The sequence below is a fragment of the Temnothorax nylanderi genome, unplaced genomic scaffold (genome assembly GCF_030848795.1).
Source record: "Temnothorax nylanderi isolate EJ_2023f unplaced genomic scaffold, tnyl_v1.0 TNYL_tig0024_pilon, whole genome shotgun sequence".
Classification (NCBI taxonomy): Eukaryota; Metazoa; Arthropoda; class Insecta; order Hymenoptera; family Formicidae; genus Temnothorax; species Temnothorax nylanderi.
In genome coordinates this window covers 1683537-1698854 of record NW_027249086.1, presented here as the reverse complement: position 1 = coordinate 1698854, position 15318 = coordinate 1683537, and the positions used below count along the sequence as shown (strand labels likewise).

Sequence of the window (15318 nt, the reverse complement as noted above, 5' to 3'; positions counted from 1 at the left end):
GAATTTTACTGAAAAATTTAAAAATTTAGCTAGATACAGAAAATAATTATGTAGAATCATCAAATTAATTACGTAGGACGCTCATGCATGATAATAATGCTGAAAAAGTTCTAGGAAACAGCTTGCATGCATATTCTACATAATTAACTTGATGGTTCTATATAATTTTTTTCAAACCTGCTTCAAGCTGAATTTTTAAGTATTTCAGCAAAACCGTTCTTTTTTGCTGAACAGTTATTGTTTCACAAACTAACTCGATAAATTTTCTCGCGTAAGTTTTTCGAAGCTCTTCGGTAATTCACTGCCTTGTATGCAATTAATTGCGTCCAACAAAATTATATATTTTCAGATTTGTATCTAGTTAAGTTTTTAGATATTTCAGCAAAACCGTGTTATTAATACTGATTTATACGTATTATTCTAGCGGACCAAGTCAAGGAACCACCACCACCCGCCGGTTTCCTGACGCAATGCTATCTTCTTTACAAGAGGCAGCTACTAAGCTTGAAAAGAGATTACTCGTTATTGATGGCGCGATTGCTTTGTCATCTGCTAATCGGCTTATTGTTCGGATATCTGTACATGGGAAGCGGCTATCGAGCTAATGTCTTAGCGAATTACGTTTATTTGTACGGATCGTTGCTGCTTCTTGTGTACACTGGGAAAATGGCTGTTACTCTTGCCTGTAAGTAGCTAATTATATCTATTTCATTAAACATCGTTTGAATGTAAATATTCAATCACAATGCTTTACACAAATACGAGAAACTAATTAATATATTTAAAAATATATCCGTCTGCTTCGTAACGTATATGTAGGCGTGGCAAATGCAAATTTAATTCTCGTTTCGTCACTTCACAATACATATCTGGCACTAATAACTAGTTAGATTCATTAGCCCATTTTATTTCTTTTGTATTAATTTTGTTCATCAAGACAGATTTCACTAAATAAATACAACGTGCATTTATTTAAATCTAGTGTACCACATATATTGGCATTGTATTACGTTCGTGAATTCTCTCGGAAGAACCTCTAATTGTAAGTTTGATACGGGCGTAGTTCCTGCCAATTCCTGCAATTTTTGTTTTCTAAGTTAGCATGCAATAGCTTGACTTCGTTAAGCGAGAACCAGCCGTTTTTATGTTAGCTTTGCAACGCCGTACGTGCTAGATCGAATGATAGGTATCGAAGGCCAGATTTCACTCGTTTCTTTCATTACTTCATTTTATGATTTCATATATGATTTGCCGTGGTAGAAACAAATTTCACTCCGAGCCTATTTGACTTCCGAAACTTTTATGTGTATATACATGCGGAGATAGAGAGAGAGAGAGAGAGAGAAAGTATGTGTATGTGTATATATTCTTGAATTTCGCTAGCTGTTGAAAACATCAATCATTATAGTTGTGCAGTGAACTGTCGTCACTAATCTCGCTTATCTTTCGAAATGCAGCAAAGTTGGTCGACGATAATTATCTTCACTGTTGCTGCATCAAGTATAGTAGTATGTAATATTCGTGAACGCTCGGCGCCGCGCTGTCATTACTTCGAGATGTAGGTCAAGGAAACGCGAATATCTCTGCTACAGCTGCTGTGATTAAATTTCATACAGCGATCACCCGACGCGACCGTGCATCCTGTAGCGGTTTCGAGGAAAACAGGTTCGATTCAAGAGCGAATAATAACGTAATATCTCTGTTTAAAGTTTTAATGCACATTTGAGTATATCGTCACATTTGACTAATTTATCGAAGAAGTGATTTAGTAATTTATTATCTCGATATAAATGATGGATGTCTCAATATACGGCCGTTAACTCGAATAAATTGCCTCACAACGATACGTCAACGAATCTTGCGCAATTCTGTCGGCGAAAAATATATCTTACTTATGATAAAAATAAATAAGGCTAAATATAGATATAAATGATAATTGGCTTATTTATAAAAAAAAAACTGTAGAGAATTAAATCAAAACCCATACGAGCAATTTATTTAAATATTTCGTTTATTCACATGGTGAAATTATCTCTACGATTTTCTTTCTTTTTCTGTTAAAATTTTTTCGTTTGCAACATGCAAATGCGTTCCATTATATATTCTTTTTCCGGGTCTTTAAAACGACATCGATCAAACTCCGATTAACTTAATCGATGTTCAATCAGCAGAATTGCTTCAAGCAAAACTTCTCTTTCTCTCTCTCTCTCTAACTATATTATTATTCGTCGTCTCTAATCTTTTTTTTCCACATGTTAAATGACAAAGAATTATTCCACATCAACAAAACAGTGTACACATACGAGTATTACTCGACAAAAGTTAACTAATTTTTACTCGATTAAGTTTTAACCATTACTTTAACTATATTAAGTTAATCGTAATCGGCGTAAATTCAGTTATTTTCTCACAATCAGTCAAAATCCTTCAGGTCTTGTTATCTTGGTATTGAATTTCAATTTATATGCCTCTTTGTTTGTTTCAGTCCCACTGGAGATGCGGATTCTCATGAGGGAGCATTTCAATCGATGGTACCGGCTGGCGCCGTATTATATCAGCATATTGCTGGTGGAGATACCTTTCCAAGCGGCATGTGCGACGTCGTATCTGGTGGTGAGCTACTGGCTGACCGGACAGCCCATAGAAACGAATCGTATAATATTTTTCATGGTAGTCAGCATCGCTGCCAGCCTGACGGCCCAAGCGTGGGGTTTCTTCATCGGCGTCACCACGCCGATTAAGGTGAATCTCCTCGGAATTCCTTCTTCCCTATAAGTGACACTGCCGTAGTCCATATACAATTTTGGACCTGAAGTTACTCAATGCAGATAATTAAGTCACAGATCCGCGAGCGATTCTGCTATTCATCGGCGCTGTTGAATATTCCAAGCTGACTCTGCTTTTCAACTTCTTTTAGTTTTTATTTTTTTTTTTAGACATATACATCATAAAGTTTATCGTCGTTGCGAGCCGTGAAGATTGCGCTTTCGCTTATCTTTTACAAACATTACTCAGCAAAGAGAAATTTTTCTAAATTGCATAAAAGTTTTGAACTGCTACGTTATAATCTCTTTTCTTTGTCTTTTAAAAGAGGACGTGCGTCTTTAATAACTGATTTGTACACGAGTGCTTTAACTTTAGTTTAAGTCAATGAATTAAGAATTAAATCTCGTTATTCGCATAATCTCTGGCACAATCTCATTTCGAAATCCAATGGACCGATTTATTGAGAATTACGATTAAATACCAAAATATTCAACTTTAATCGTATGCAGGAAGAAAGAAATTGAATTTCATAATTCTTTGCAGATCGCCGTCTTCCTTGGCCCGATAATTGCGGTGCTGTTCTCCATCTTCGGCTTCTGCATACGTTACTTCGACACGCCGCACGTGTTCCGCTGGATGTTCCATATATCATATTTCCGTGCGGGTTTCCACAGTCTGTTGTACACCGTATACGGATCCGACAGGATGGACTTGCTGTGCGAAGAATTTTATTGTCACTACAAGAGGCCCAGCAAGTTTCTCAACGAGATGGAGATCAACGATGTAAACGTGGTCAACAATCTGGTACTTATCGTCGGTATCGGGGTGCTGATGCATCTTCTAACGGCCAGCGCGCTTTGGTGCAAGCTCAACAGAAGATGAACCAAACACTTGTTCTGACTTGTCACTGATCTTGTCAAATACAGTATTGCACACAGTCCCTTTGAGGAACGACATAGGAATTCTGATATGCTTTTCCCATGAGAAATGCGAAAATACGAAGAGATTCCATGGGAGAGATTTCACCGGAAACTTTAAGAAGCTTAAAAAATCGCTAAGAATTAGTGAAATCATTATTTCTTTAGTCCTTGATCTCGCTCGATATGATTCCGCGAGGATTTTGGGAATGTTTTCTAGTGATTCGAAGATCGAGAGAAGACTGGATGTCATCCATGTGAATCTTTTGAAGCTACCAGTCGCAGAGGCTTTTTAAAGTACTCTAGCGGAATAAAGTACTAATCGAAATTATTTTGTATTAATCGTGACAAGACACTATGATTTACCTGCAACTTCGTTCGCAAAAAGCGGTGATATTCAAGAATTATATAAAGCTGAATATATGTATATAAGTGAGAGTGATAACACTAAAGGACAAATATTTACATGACACAGCGCGCATTTGAGCACCGCTATTATAGTTTGTAATTGTATTTAAAGCCCTAAAAATGTACTAAACAATATAAAATACTAGTTTAAACTTTAGTGTTTATTTAAACCGCGTTTTTAGTATTATCTATGGATATGTGAAGGTTTCGTTAACTAAATATTTCGCACTCTCTATTTGCACACAATATCTTACCATAAGAAACACGATCTTCTTTCTGAAAGAATATAACAATATAAGAAAAGTATTTTATAAAAAAAAAAATAAGCGGAAATAAATAATCGTTGAATCTCTCTAAGAGGAAGTGGTTCTTCTTTTATACTAATTTATTATTGTTTAAGTCACTCTTTATGACAAAAGAGTACTATAAACTGATATTTACTCTCATTTTCTTTATTTCATGCTGCATCTGTACTATTTCTACATTTAAGTACATGTATTCCAAATCCTTATACAATACGATACAATCCAAAGTGACACAATCCCATCACCTAACCAACTAATAGGCTTGAAAATTTATATACGAGCACATATTTTTTTATGTAATGTAATTTACAATCCTAACATTAAATATTTTATTTTAACGTCTGCAACATCAATGAGGATGTAATCAACACACGAAGGAATAGTCTTATAATAATGAAGTTATCAATTATGAATAATTGAAGGAAAGTGAGACATGTTAAATGTGCACATAAAGAAGAAATGTTGGTAATAAAATTACATCATCAGATTCATCTCTTATGTATTGACTGATTTACCGAAGATAACATTAACCGTGTTAAAAAAATATGATCTCGAAGACAGATGAAAATTGCAATTTTCTTAACAGAATAACATTCAGATATTGTTATCCTTTAGCAAATATTTGATTAAAACATCGCAATTTATTACGAAAATATTATTATTCAAGACCACGGTTGATCTTCACATTGATTGATCTTGCAAATTTTAGGGCAGCAATGTATAATGATACATTTCGCTTCGCGTTCGCGCAACGCAAGCTAGTGAAAATCAACTTGTGCGATAGTTTGTTTCAAAATTTTTTTATTTGCGACATTATACGATAAATCTTCTTAGAGTTTACAATAGAATTTATTTTCAGTAAGAGCATTTGAACAGTTAATAACAAACTGACAAATTTACTCTCTTCATCTTACAAATAATTATACTTTATACCTCACTTAAAATTTAATCAGAATGGATAAATATGCGAAGATACGGATTACATTTATTTTAACTATACTTAGAAAGAGCGTACTTAAATGTAAGCATCGCCTAAAGAAAGATAATTATTCCTATTCGCGATAATAAATGATAAAAATAATTGCAGTCTTGTTCTTGCATAGTAATAATTCTCTGGAGGATATTTTCTGTTGTTCGTTATACTTTTTTTTTATACAAGTGCCATAAACATAGGTACCACACGCAAAAGTGACATTGCCATCACAGCAATTTCTACAAGGTAGGTAATACTGTACTTCTTACTATTCAATTTGCTCTTTCTCTCTCGTACCTTTAAATATGAAAACAGAATAAAAATAGCGACTAGAAGTAAAATTAGTGAAAGACTCAACAATGTATACAATCTTCCACCTGCTGATTATATGGAGATAAGGTAATTTACATCGAATTTATTCTACAGAATATTGTATATATAATATGAAACTGCATGTTTAGTACCTCTATGTTATAGTAAATCTTATGTACATTATTATTAATTTCTTGTAAATTAAAGTAATCCGAACAAATATCTTAGATGATATAAAATTTTCTATATAGTTTTTGTTTCGAATCTTCTTCTATCTTTTAGTGGCTTATCTTAAATATTTTATGCAATAATAGGATTATCTTTACTTCTTCTCTCAAAACTTAGTAAATTTCTACTTAATTGGATAGATTCTACATCATGATATTAATGAAAATAAATAAATCGTGGAAAATTTCACATAGCTCAAAAGTTGTTCTCAACGTGTTCATGAGCAATTGATGAATTATTTCAGTACAGTGCTGATCTTAATAAACACACAATTTTTAATACGATTACGACGTTACGTTTAGTTGTTGACATCTATTCTTAAAACGAAATAAAACTAATACACACAGCTAATCGTCAAAATTATCTCTAATCACATTATTATCTACGATGAAAATAGATTTACATAAATATACTTAAAAAATGTCTACATGTTGATGTTTGTTCCTCATATTGGTTTATCTTTGCAGATAGTTTCTCTGATTCATAAATTGATATAAATATAAAAGATGGATTATCTCTTCCATATAAAATATGGAACGTTTCAATTTACAGACAACATAATTATTCAATAGTAATACTCCAGTATACGATATTGAACAAGATATTGAGAAACATATCATCAACACATAATTCGATTGCAATAATCAATGAAAAGTATCGTAATAAATTTATAAGAAAGTTACTTATAATTTAAGTAACTATGTTGTAGCTTTCTTCTCAAACAAAAAAAGATTAAAAGAAGGAAAGAAAAAAAGGGAACATAATTATGAGAGTTCAAAATTACATTCAGTTTGATACATAAAAATTTTACATTCTAAATAAATTTTTTTCATGTTTTTTTTTAAATTAATATTTTAAAATAATTTTTTTTTACGTTTTTATTATAATTTTCTTCTAAAAACAAAGAGATAAAAAGAAAAAGAAAGAAAGAAGAAAGAAAAGAATATAATTATGAGAGTTCACGATTGTTCAGTTTAAAACATTAATTTTTTGAGATTTTGAATAAATTTAACATTTTTTTAAAACAATTTTCTTTTTTCGTCTTTTATTTATGCAATTCAATCAATCTCGGATAAAAAATTATCATAAAACATTTTTATTCGTAAGCGATATCTACAATACTTTCCATTGTTGCCGTTAAAATGTTAGGTACACAAGTGCATATATGTGTATGTATATATGTGTATATATATTATACATACATGTATATTACATATATATATTTCTTCCAGATGGAATATATACGTATACATATATATACTAATCTAAATAGTCCAGATTATGTACGGTACAGAATACATCAGACAATTACATAGGCACAATACTGTACTAATAATTTAACATAAAAGAAGTTTATGCATAATTATATTCTTCATCGTTGGAAACATCGGTTAACTAAAACAAAAATTATTGAACATAAAGGAAAAGTAAGTTTCTATACCGTCCGATCAGTTCGAAATCGAGTTGGAGAAGACAATCGCGATTATAAAATATATAATTTCCATATCTACTATTTACAAACAGGATTTCCATCCCCCTCCCTCCCTTCCCTTAATAATTATTTACATTAAATCGTTACAAATTTATCGTAATTTTTCGATTGTTTCACTTTTCTTTGCGCCTCTGTTTCATCTTCTGTGCCGTAAAGATGAGATCGGTGCTTCATTTCAGTCGCAACAGACTTTAATAAACCAACAAAGAAACAGAAAAGTAAACGTAAGAATAACGTAAATAAGAAAGAGAAGAAAGATAATCAAATAAAGAGAATAAGCCACGTTCATGAATGTTACATTAATATTAATTTCTGACCAAACTCACCAGACGAGAACGCACTCTTTTTGGCATATCTTCTTGTAAACTATAGATTTCGTTACGCTTTAAAACGAGCTGAGAGCCATCCTCGAAAATCACCTAGATAGAAAAAGCGTGAATCGCAATTAATAATTAAATAATCAATAAGAAATAAATTGATCTTTATACTGAGATATTGAAATTACTTACAGTAAACATTATTCGATGATTTGTACCTTCGAAGACGCCGTCATACGTCTGACCGTCTGTCCAGTTCACTTTCACTGCGGCTCCGAGCGGAGGCGTGTTCCCGGGATCATAGTTCTAAATAAGGACAAAAATATATGTGTAGAGCATGTTTCGAACAATATCGTATATCTTAAAACAGGCTTTAATCCTTAATCACTGAAGAAACTGGCAGGAATTGACTGTGCAATTATATAGAGATTGGATTAATAAAATGATAAAAAGAGGCTGTTGAAACTTACGGTTATATCTGAAGGATACAAATCATCACTGAAGCTTTTATCGTTAAATGTAACCATGTAAAAGAGGATATCCTGGATAGCCTCTACTTTGGCTTGATAATATCGGATATTACGATGCTTTGCCCAGACTGTCTCTCCTTGTCGTATCTGCGGAATCTTTTCTTTGCCTTCATCGTGTCCGTTACACGTTACCTAGACGTTATAACATTGACATTAACGTTTACAAACTTGCTAGGAATCACGTTTCATGATTAGGGAATATATACCTGAAGTTCCTGTGAATTATACACCGGTATAATAAACGTAGCGCCTGCCACGAGACCACAAGACGGATGAAACAAGTTGTTGCACTGATTACACTTCAGGCACGCTCCATGTTTGTGCCCACAGAAACAACATTTCTTGTCGATCGAGTCCTTCATGGCCATCGTCAATACATTAATAGGTTCTTTATTTATGGCATCTTTGAATATGGCTCCTGGCACCATAAGCGTGCATAAGATATGCGCCCATCTGCTGTCACTGGTACGCTTCAGAGGACCGCCAAACATCGGACACAGGGTACACATCTAGTTTCGCGGTAACAAAGCAGAATTTAATTGAGATGCATGTTTGACGATGGTAGAAATAGAAAAAAAAAAAGTAGATCTGTTAAACACGCACCACATCGCTTCTGCCAGCTTTACACGTGTCGCAAGCCCAGCCTCGGATATCCGTAGGTAATATAGTTATACCATAACAAGATGCATGAACGGTTACGTGACATTGTCTGCATCGTAAAAGTTTGTTATTCTCTGGTTCCATAACCTGTTCCTTAGAGTTTGCCGCAAAAATACTGGCCGACACCTGATGCACACAAATAATTCTTTCAATAATTATCTTTCCAACTCTCGTCGCATACATTCAAGAGAAGATTTACTGAAAAGTTAATAGTTATTAAGCATTATTTCCTTACCCATATAGGTGTACTCTCAGGTAGCGTAGTTGATTCGCAATACTTCCAATCAGGCGGCATCATTCTACTGCTTCCGCTTGTACACGAGGCAAAAGTAGCACATATTGCACAATGAGACACTTGAGCGCTCCAATAATTATTGAATGCTTTCAGCAGCTCACTGTTTGGTATATTCGGATGAATCATCTCAGAAATGTGACCTGGTATCACTGCTGTTGGCTGATTGCAGAGTTGTGGTATATCGGCAGACTGCGTTGATGTGGATTGATCTTTTGTAGCTTCAATCACAGGAGTTGCTGGGGCATCAGTCATTGTAGTAGCCGCAGGAGCATCGTCTATAGAAGCAACATCTATAAGAGCAATGGACGTAACAGTTGCAGGAGTAACAGTCGCAGGAGCAACGGCCGCAGGAACAACTGCCGCAGGAGCAACGATCACAGGAGCAACGACCACAGGAGCAACGACTACAGGAGCAATAGTTGCAGGAGCAATTGGCGCGGGAACAATAGAAGGAAGAGGCATCTGTTGTTTTCTTCTTGTTCTTTTCTCTTTGATTGACTTTCTTAAAATACCTATTTTTAACGGGGGTGAATTTGAATTATTATCTATTTGTTGTGTGTCTTGTAACTGTGCCTTATTGTCAAACGTATGTGAATGCTCATTCTCATGTAATGCATTTTGTATATTTGCAACTCGTGCTTGAATGTTTGGATCAGACAAATTCGTCGAATCAATTGGATTGTCAAGTTGAGCTTCAACGGAAGTACTCGTAATACTTGCTTGAGAAGTACTCAAAAATGCGTTATTAATCGACTTATTATTTTTTGCTGCTGGCTTCCTACGTGGCGTTCCTTTTTGCGATCTTTGGCGCGGTGCACTCTTGGTAACTTTTGGCATAGTTTGTTTTGAACTGCGTGCAGATGCAGGTGCTATTGGAACAGTCCTAATTGTCAACACATCAGTATTTTGCGCACAATTGTTATCGTATCTTACGATTTGAGGATGTGTTGAGCATTGCGGTATTAACATTGCATCCATCTTTGGTAGGGGTGCATTTGCAAATGTAGGAGGAACGTTCTGTTCACTTAGCCCTTGAATTGCCCTTGGATTAGAAACATTTGAATACGCATTGTTTGGCCAGCTCTTTACTTCCTGGGAACCATTGTTCGTGCAAAGTGCTTTTCCCATTGGACTCTTGAAAGCGTTACGGTTAAAAGGCTGGATCGGAGTATTGAACGTGGGGCAACCTGTACGAGGCACATGAGTAATAGTAGTATCAGGTGGAACTTGGTAGAAATATTCTAACGATGGTTCTAACGATGGTGGACTTTGTACTGCGCTGTTGTTTTCGGTACACTGCACTTCCGTTTCATTCTTCAAAACTGGGGGGTTGGGCTGTAATGAAATTAATACTTTCCCATCAATTATAATCTTTGTTATAGTCGGGGTCAAGGTCTGTTGATTTTCAGTATAATTTTCAACTGGCGGTTTAGAAGTTCTAGACAATAAATTAGGTATTACGTTTAAACGAGGTTCTTTTATCAAGTCCTTACGGATATTATTTTTTATTAATCTGTTATCTGTAGATATTGCACCCATATTTTTATAATTTACATTTGTAGACTTTTCGATTTGAGTGGGCAAAGCGTATTTACTTGTACTTACATTTTGACATCCAGAATTAGTATCCTGTGCAATGGTACAAGGGCTCTTTACATAATTTATATTTGCAAATGATATTTTTGAAAAATTACTCCTGTCGTTTGTCGATGAACAAATAGTTGGCCTGCTTTCTGCGGTATTGACCGATGATTTTGCCGTGTCTTTTATGTCGTTAGATATAAGATTCGTTAGCTGACTTGTTTTAATTTTACTTGTGGCTCTCTGCTTAAGCTCGTCACTAATCGCAACTATAGGCATTTTAAACTTTTCTGAGATTTTAGACATATTTGTATTATATATATTTAAATCAGGTAGCGGGGCATTACATTGCACAGTTGCATCTGAAACATTCGAAGTTGGCATCTGATCCGATAAATTATCGCGTTTGCGTTTACTTTTGGACACACGTTTCGGTTTCAATTTTTTCTGCTCGCTGTGTTTTGAATGCTTCTTTTTCTTTTTGGTATATTTTTCAATTTCTGGAGGACTAAAACCATCTGTTGTAGGATTGATGTCTATTTTTAGAGGATCTACAGGCTCATCTTCTATAATAATTTTGTCATTATAACTTCCTTGAGGCACAGGAATTTCTTCGATATTTTCCTGGGATACGTATTCAAAAGTAGTTTCACTTTTCACTTCAATTTTAACGATATCCTGTACATTAGTAAATTTGCTGCCTTCCTTCTTAGATTTTGATTCAATTTTTGGTTTCTTCTCCTTATCTCCGCTTTGTTTTTTCTTTCTTTTCTTGCTTTTCTTGCGATTATAACCATCATCGTACACAGTTGCTTCTTCAATTTCTAAAATAAAAGTACATGATCAGTAAAACCACGAATAACTATATGAATTACATAGTAACAAAGTTTATAATAATAATAAAAATAAAAATGTACAAAATTTTACCCATTTCTCCTGCTTTTAGCCAAATATCTTCCAGAACCTCTAACTGTTGCTCATCCGGTGCCTCCTCCACTTCATCAAATTCGAGATCTTGTAACGCCTTTTTAACATCCGGAGGAATATCCGCACGATTTACAAGTTCTTCCATGTTAACACCAGGATTTGTGCTCATAATGTTCTTCTTCTTATGAATCATGTGTCGCTTATTTTTTGGCGTTGCACTCAAGTAGCTTTGTGGTAATTCACCATTGCTACTACTGCTACACAACAGATCCATTTGTGACGGCATTGGTGCGGCAGTCTGCCTAGGATCCTCAGGATGGGGACCAATATCTTCGCCTCTCAGCCACAGTTCATACCTACGTTATTAGAGGATTAATTATAGTACATATTTAAATGTAAATGTATCATGTTTAGCGAGTAACATTATAAAATTGAATGATTTTTAAACAATTATCGTAGATACACACCTATCTGGTTGAAAACGTTTCACAAAGGTGTCCATAGATATTTTGACCATGTCTTTACTGCAGGTACATTGCGTAGCTCTCTTTCCATATTCTACCCATCTAGGTGCCGCAAAATTGGTGGATTCCGCACAATTGAATCCATGGTTAAAACCAGCATGGTAGCCATATGGAAATGTGATCATTATTTCTCCACGTTCTTGCGTTATCTGTGAGGACAAAGATACGAAAGGTTGTGAAAGATAACTGAAAGAAATTTCAAATATGCAATCAACGTAAGTAGAAAAAAAACTTACTTTGTTACATGGAATAGAGTATTGCCTTAGTATTTGGGGAGATATCAGAGACATTTTGTGGCGTAAGAACGCCTGGCAATTCTGATAGCTTGTCGGGAAGAAGCCGCTGGCCAGTCTTTCCAGCCTACGTCCGTGTTCTGGAGGTATAGCGTACCACGTTTTCGGTGCACCAAAATGTAAATAATTTATGGAATAAAGATCCATATCCTCCGTGTGCCAGGCGAACGTAGTTTTCCACATTCCAAAGTACAGGTAAGCCGTATTGACGCCATCGATCGATATACCGTAATCCTTGTTGACATAATCCAGAATTGTTCCTAGATGATTGATATTCCATTCGTTCACGTCCGGATCCGTTAAGGAACCGGACACATCTGCGCCATATATCGGCGCGACATACGTTATGTTCTTCCAGTATTTCCTCTCCAGATCCTCATAATCGAAATGACGAGGAGTAGCGTAACGCTCGGAATTGGCTAATTTACTATATTCATCTACGGTCATCGATTTCTTTTGGATATTAATTTGTTGATAAAGTCCCTGTTTTCCAGTAACAACTTGGCAGATCGGCGCTGGAATGATGAGATGATTTAGCTCGTCCTTTTCATAGCCTCTCTTCCGCGGGACCCATTCGGATGGCGGTATCACCTTTGCCAAACCGGCCTTATGGGCACCCTGACTCTCCATATATTCCACATATTTCGTGAAATCTTTAAACTCCTCGTATGTCGGTCTAAAGACCTGTATACGGGGTATTCCTCTTGAATTACTAGCCATCGTTGAATTTTTTATAGCTGCAAATCAAAATTTAAAAAATACTTGATATGCAATGTGTAACTATAAAAACAATCTTCAATTTTTAGCAATAATATTGTAAACATAAATAAAAATACGTATTACTTTTCTGTTTAAATTATTAATTATACTTAATTTTTAATTGCAACCAATTAGTAATTTAATCGTTTTGTATATTTACTATAATTTTTTTTTAATTTACACATTTTATGTGTATATTACGAGGCGTAAAATCGAAATCCCTTGGGAAAGAAAAATTATTTATGCTATATGTTTGCGAATATGTTATAATCGAAAATGAGCGTAATCAATTTACATATGTAACGTTGCTGTGATAACATGATTTTGCACTTTGTGCTTAGGGCTTACAAGGAAACAATCAGAGAGAAGGATGGTAAAAGCATAGGAAATCTACATATATCTATTTATCGAGATAGATATCTGTCTCTAGATTTCAAAGATAGACAGATATCTAGATAGGTACGTAGAGACAATTCAGAGTAACGACTCTTCGTTCCTTCTCTCAAGATGACGAAACATTTTTCATCAATTACATAACAAAATTATGGCGATGCAATTGATAACATTAAAATTTTGCACGTTATATTAACCATGTTTTTACAAAAGATCTAACTACAAATTCTTGATATTCAATTATGTGTGAAAAAAAACGAAGCATGAGCGACATGTGTTTTAAACAAATTCCGCTCTTACGCTAAAAAGTACATTTAAAAAAAAAACGAATATTTCAAAAGAAAATAATATACACGATGCATTTACCAATTTGTCGACGATTTAAATCAATTTATCGCGAAACTGCCTTTAAAAATTTCAGAAATATATTTAAAAAAAAAAATAATTTTAATATTACATAAAAGACGATAACTTTAATGTAATGTAAAAGAATACATACGCCCCGTAAGAATATTATGCGTGCATTCCTCTATTTCGACGCGTTAGAAAATCACACGATACATTAAGAAATAACTTCGACAATCAATTGCATCAGCAAAACAACCATTTTGTTGCACTCCCTAAGGGCATGGGGTAAGCGCCACGATTCGTCGATATCGAGAGTGATGTTAAATCACCACTTGCACGCTGATCAATGCTGATGAAATTTTTCGGCCCGATTGACCCCGGCGAGTGTCACGGGGCGTCGAGTAAAAACGTTCGCGTTACAACGTACAATGTATAAACCTTGTTCACGTTGTATCTCATTCAATCTTCACGTGATATTTTTTCCGGCACGTGCTAAGATTCCATGTGCGACTTACGCGTAAACAAACAGCGGCTGCGGAAGAGGCGCGCGAGACGCGGGGAGGAAACGAGCTGGTGCACGAAACGGTAAGGGCACGACGGAGAGGGAAGGAAAAAAAATTAAAAACGTCAAAAAGAAAAACGCGATCCCTCCGACGGCGTGCTCCGGAACAGGAAGCCGTAAGCACGAGGTACGAGGCTTTTCCGAAGCATGCGGAAGAGGGGGCGAAGGAAGGGGGTGTGCAGTGTGCACTGGCTGACGCTGGTGGTGGTGGTGGCGGTGGTGTTGGTGATGGAAGGAGTCTATAAACAAAATGGTAGTTATCTATTGTTGCCAGGACTCCCTCGGGTGGGAAGCTTCTCCGCGCGACGGACGCGACGGATCCCGTTTCGGCCGCGCGCGGACGGATTGTTTTCCTCTTTCTCTCTCCGGCCGTCCGATGCGTGCGTGCGTGCGTGCCTGGAGAACGCGGGGGGGCATGCTCGCGCGCGTGCGAGAGAGAGAGAGAGAGAGAGAGAGAGAGCTTCATCGGCGAGATAAACCGCGGAGTGGCCGAGAGCGGCGCCGTCGCTCTTGGGCCGGACTCGCGACGCGGGGGGACGAGCGGTACTTACACGACAGACACGCCCGGGGATCACCTCTCCTCTATCAGGACCATCGTCCGCCGAAAATCCTGTCGTCAGTACCGTGGGGGTATTCTCGATGACACCACGCGCACACAAACAAACAACACCGCGCACCGCCGTCGTCCGTCGAACCGTCGTCGATGCTGTGAGCCGTGAGCCGCGCGA

The 15318-nt window shown here is 36.1% G+C and overlaps 2 protein-coding genes across 7 annotated transcripts in view; one reads left to right on the top strand and one right to left on the bottom strand.

The window, feature by feature from the left end:
• The window catches only part of LOC139769804 (ATP-binding cassette sub-family G member 1), a 23906-nt gene extending 19458 nt beyond the window's left edge, over positions 1–4448 (top strand). For both annotated transcript variants that reach the window (XM_071701200.1, XM_071701201.1), the window contains exons 8-10: positions 425–685; positions 2486–2742; positions 3310–4448. In XM_071701200.1, the coding sequence (XP_071557301.1) occupies positions 425–685; positions 2486–2742; positions 3310–3648 (857 nt within the window). In that variant the 3' untranslated portion in view covers positions 3649–4448. The remainder of the gene's footprint in view (positions 1–424; positions 686–2485; positions 2743–3309) is intronic.
• LOC139769802 (lysine-specific demethylase 4C) overlaps positions 1–15318 on the bottom strand; it is an 18338-nt gene extending 3020 nt beyond the window's left edge. Inside the window, exons 1-12 of one of the 5 annotated variants that reach the window (XM_071701196.1) lie at positions 15142–15318; positions 12472–13265; positions 12179–12384; positions 11712–12067; positions 10809–11608; positions 9144–10538; positions 8852–9034; positions 8455–8757; positions 8189–8380; positions 7911–8024; positions 7728–7820; positions 4523–7590 (exon numbers count right to left, since the gene is read on the bottom strand). In XM_071701196.1, coding sequence (XP_071557297.1) covers positions 7477–7590; positions 7728–7820; positions 7911–8024; positions 8189–8380; positions 8455–8757; positions 8852–9034; positions 9144–10538; positions 10809–11608; positions 11712–12067; positions 12179–12384; positions 12472–13248 — 4533 coding nt within the window. In that variant the 5' untranslated portion in view covers positions 13249–13265; positions 15142–15318 and the 3' untranslated portion in view covers positions 4523–7476. Of the gene's footprint in view, positions 1–4522; positions 7821–7910; positions 8025–8188; positions 8381–8454; positions 8758–8851; positions 9035–9143; positions 11609–11711; positions 12068–12178; positions 12385–12471; positions 13266–15141 lie in introns of those variants that run through there. The other 4 variants (XM_071701192.1, XM_071701193.1, XM_071701194.1 and 1 more) reach the window with 4 other exon arrangements.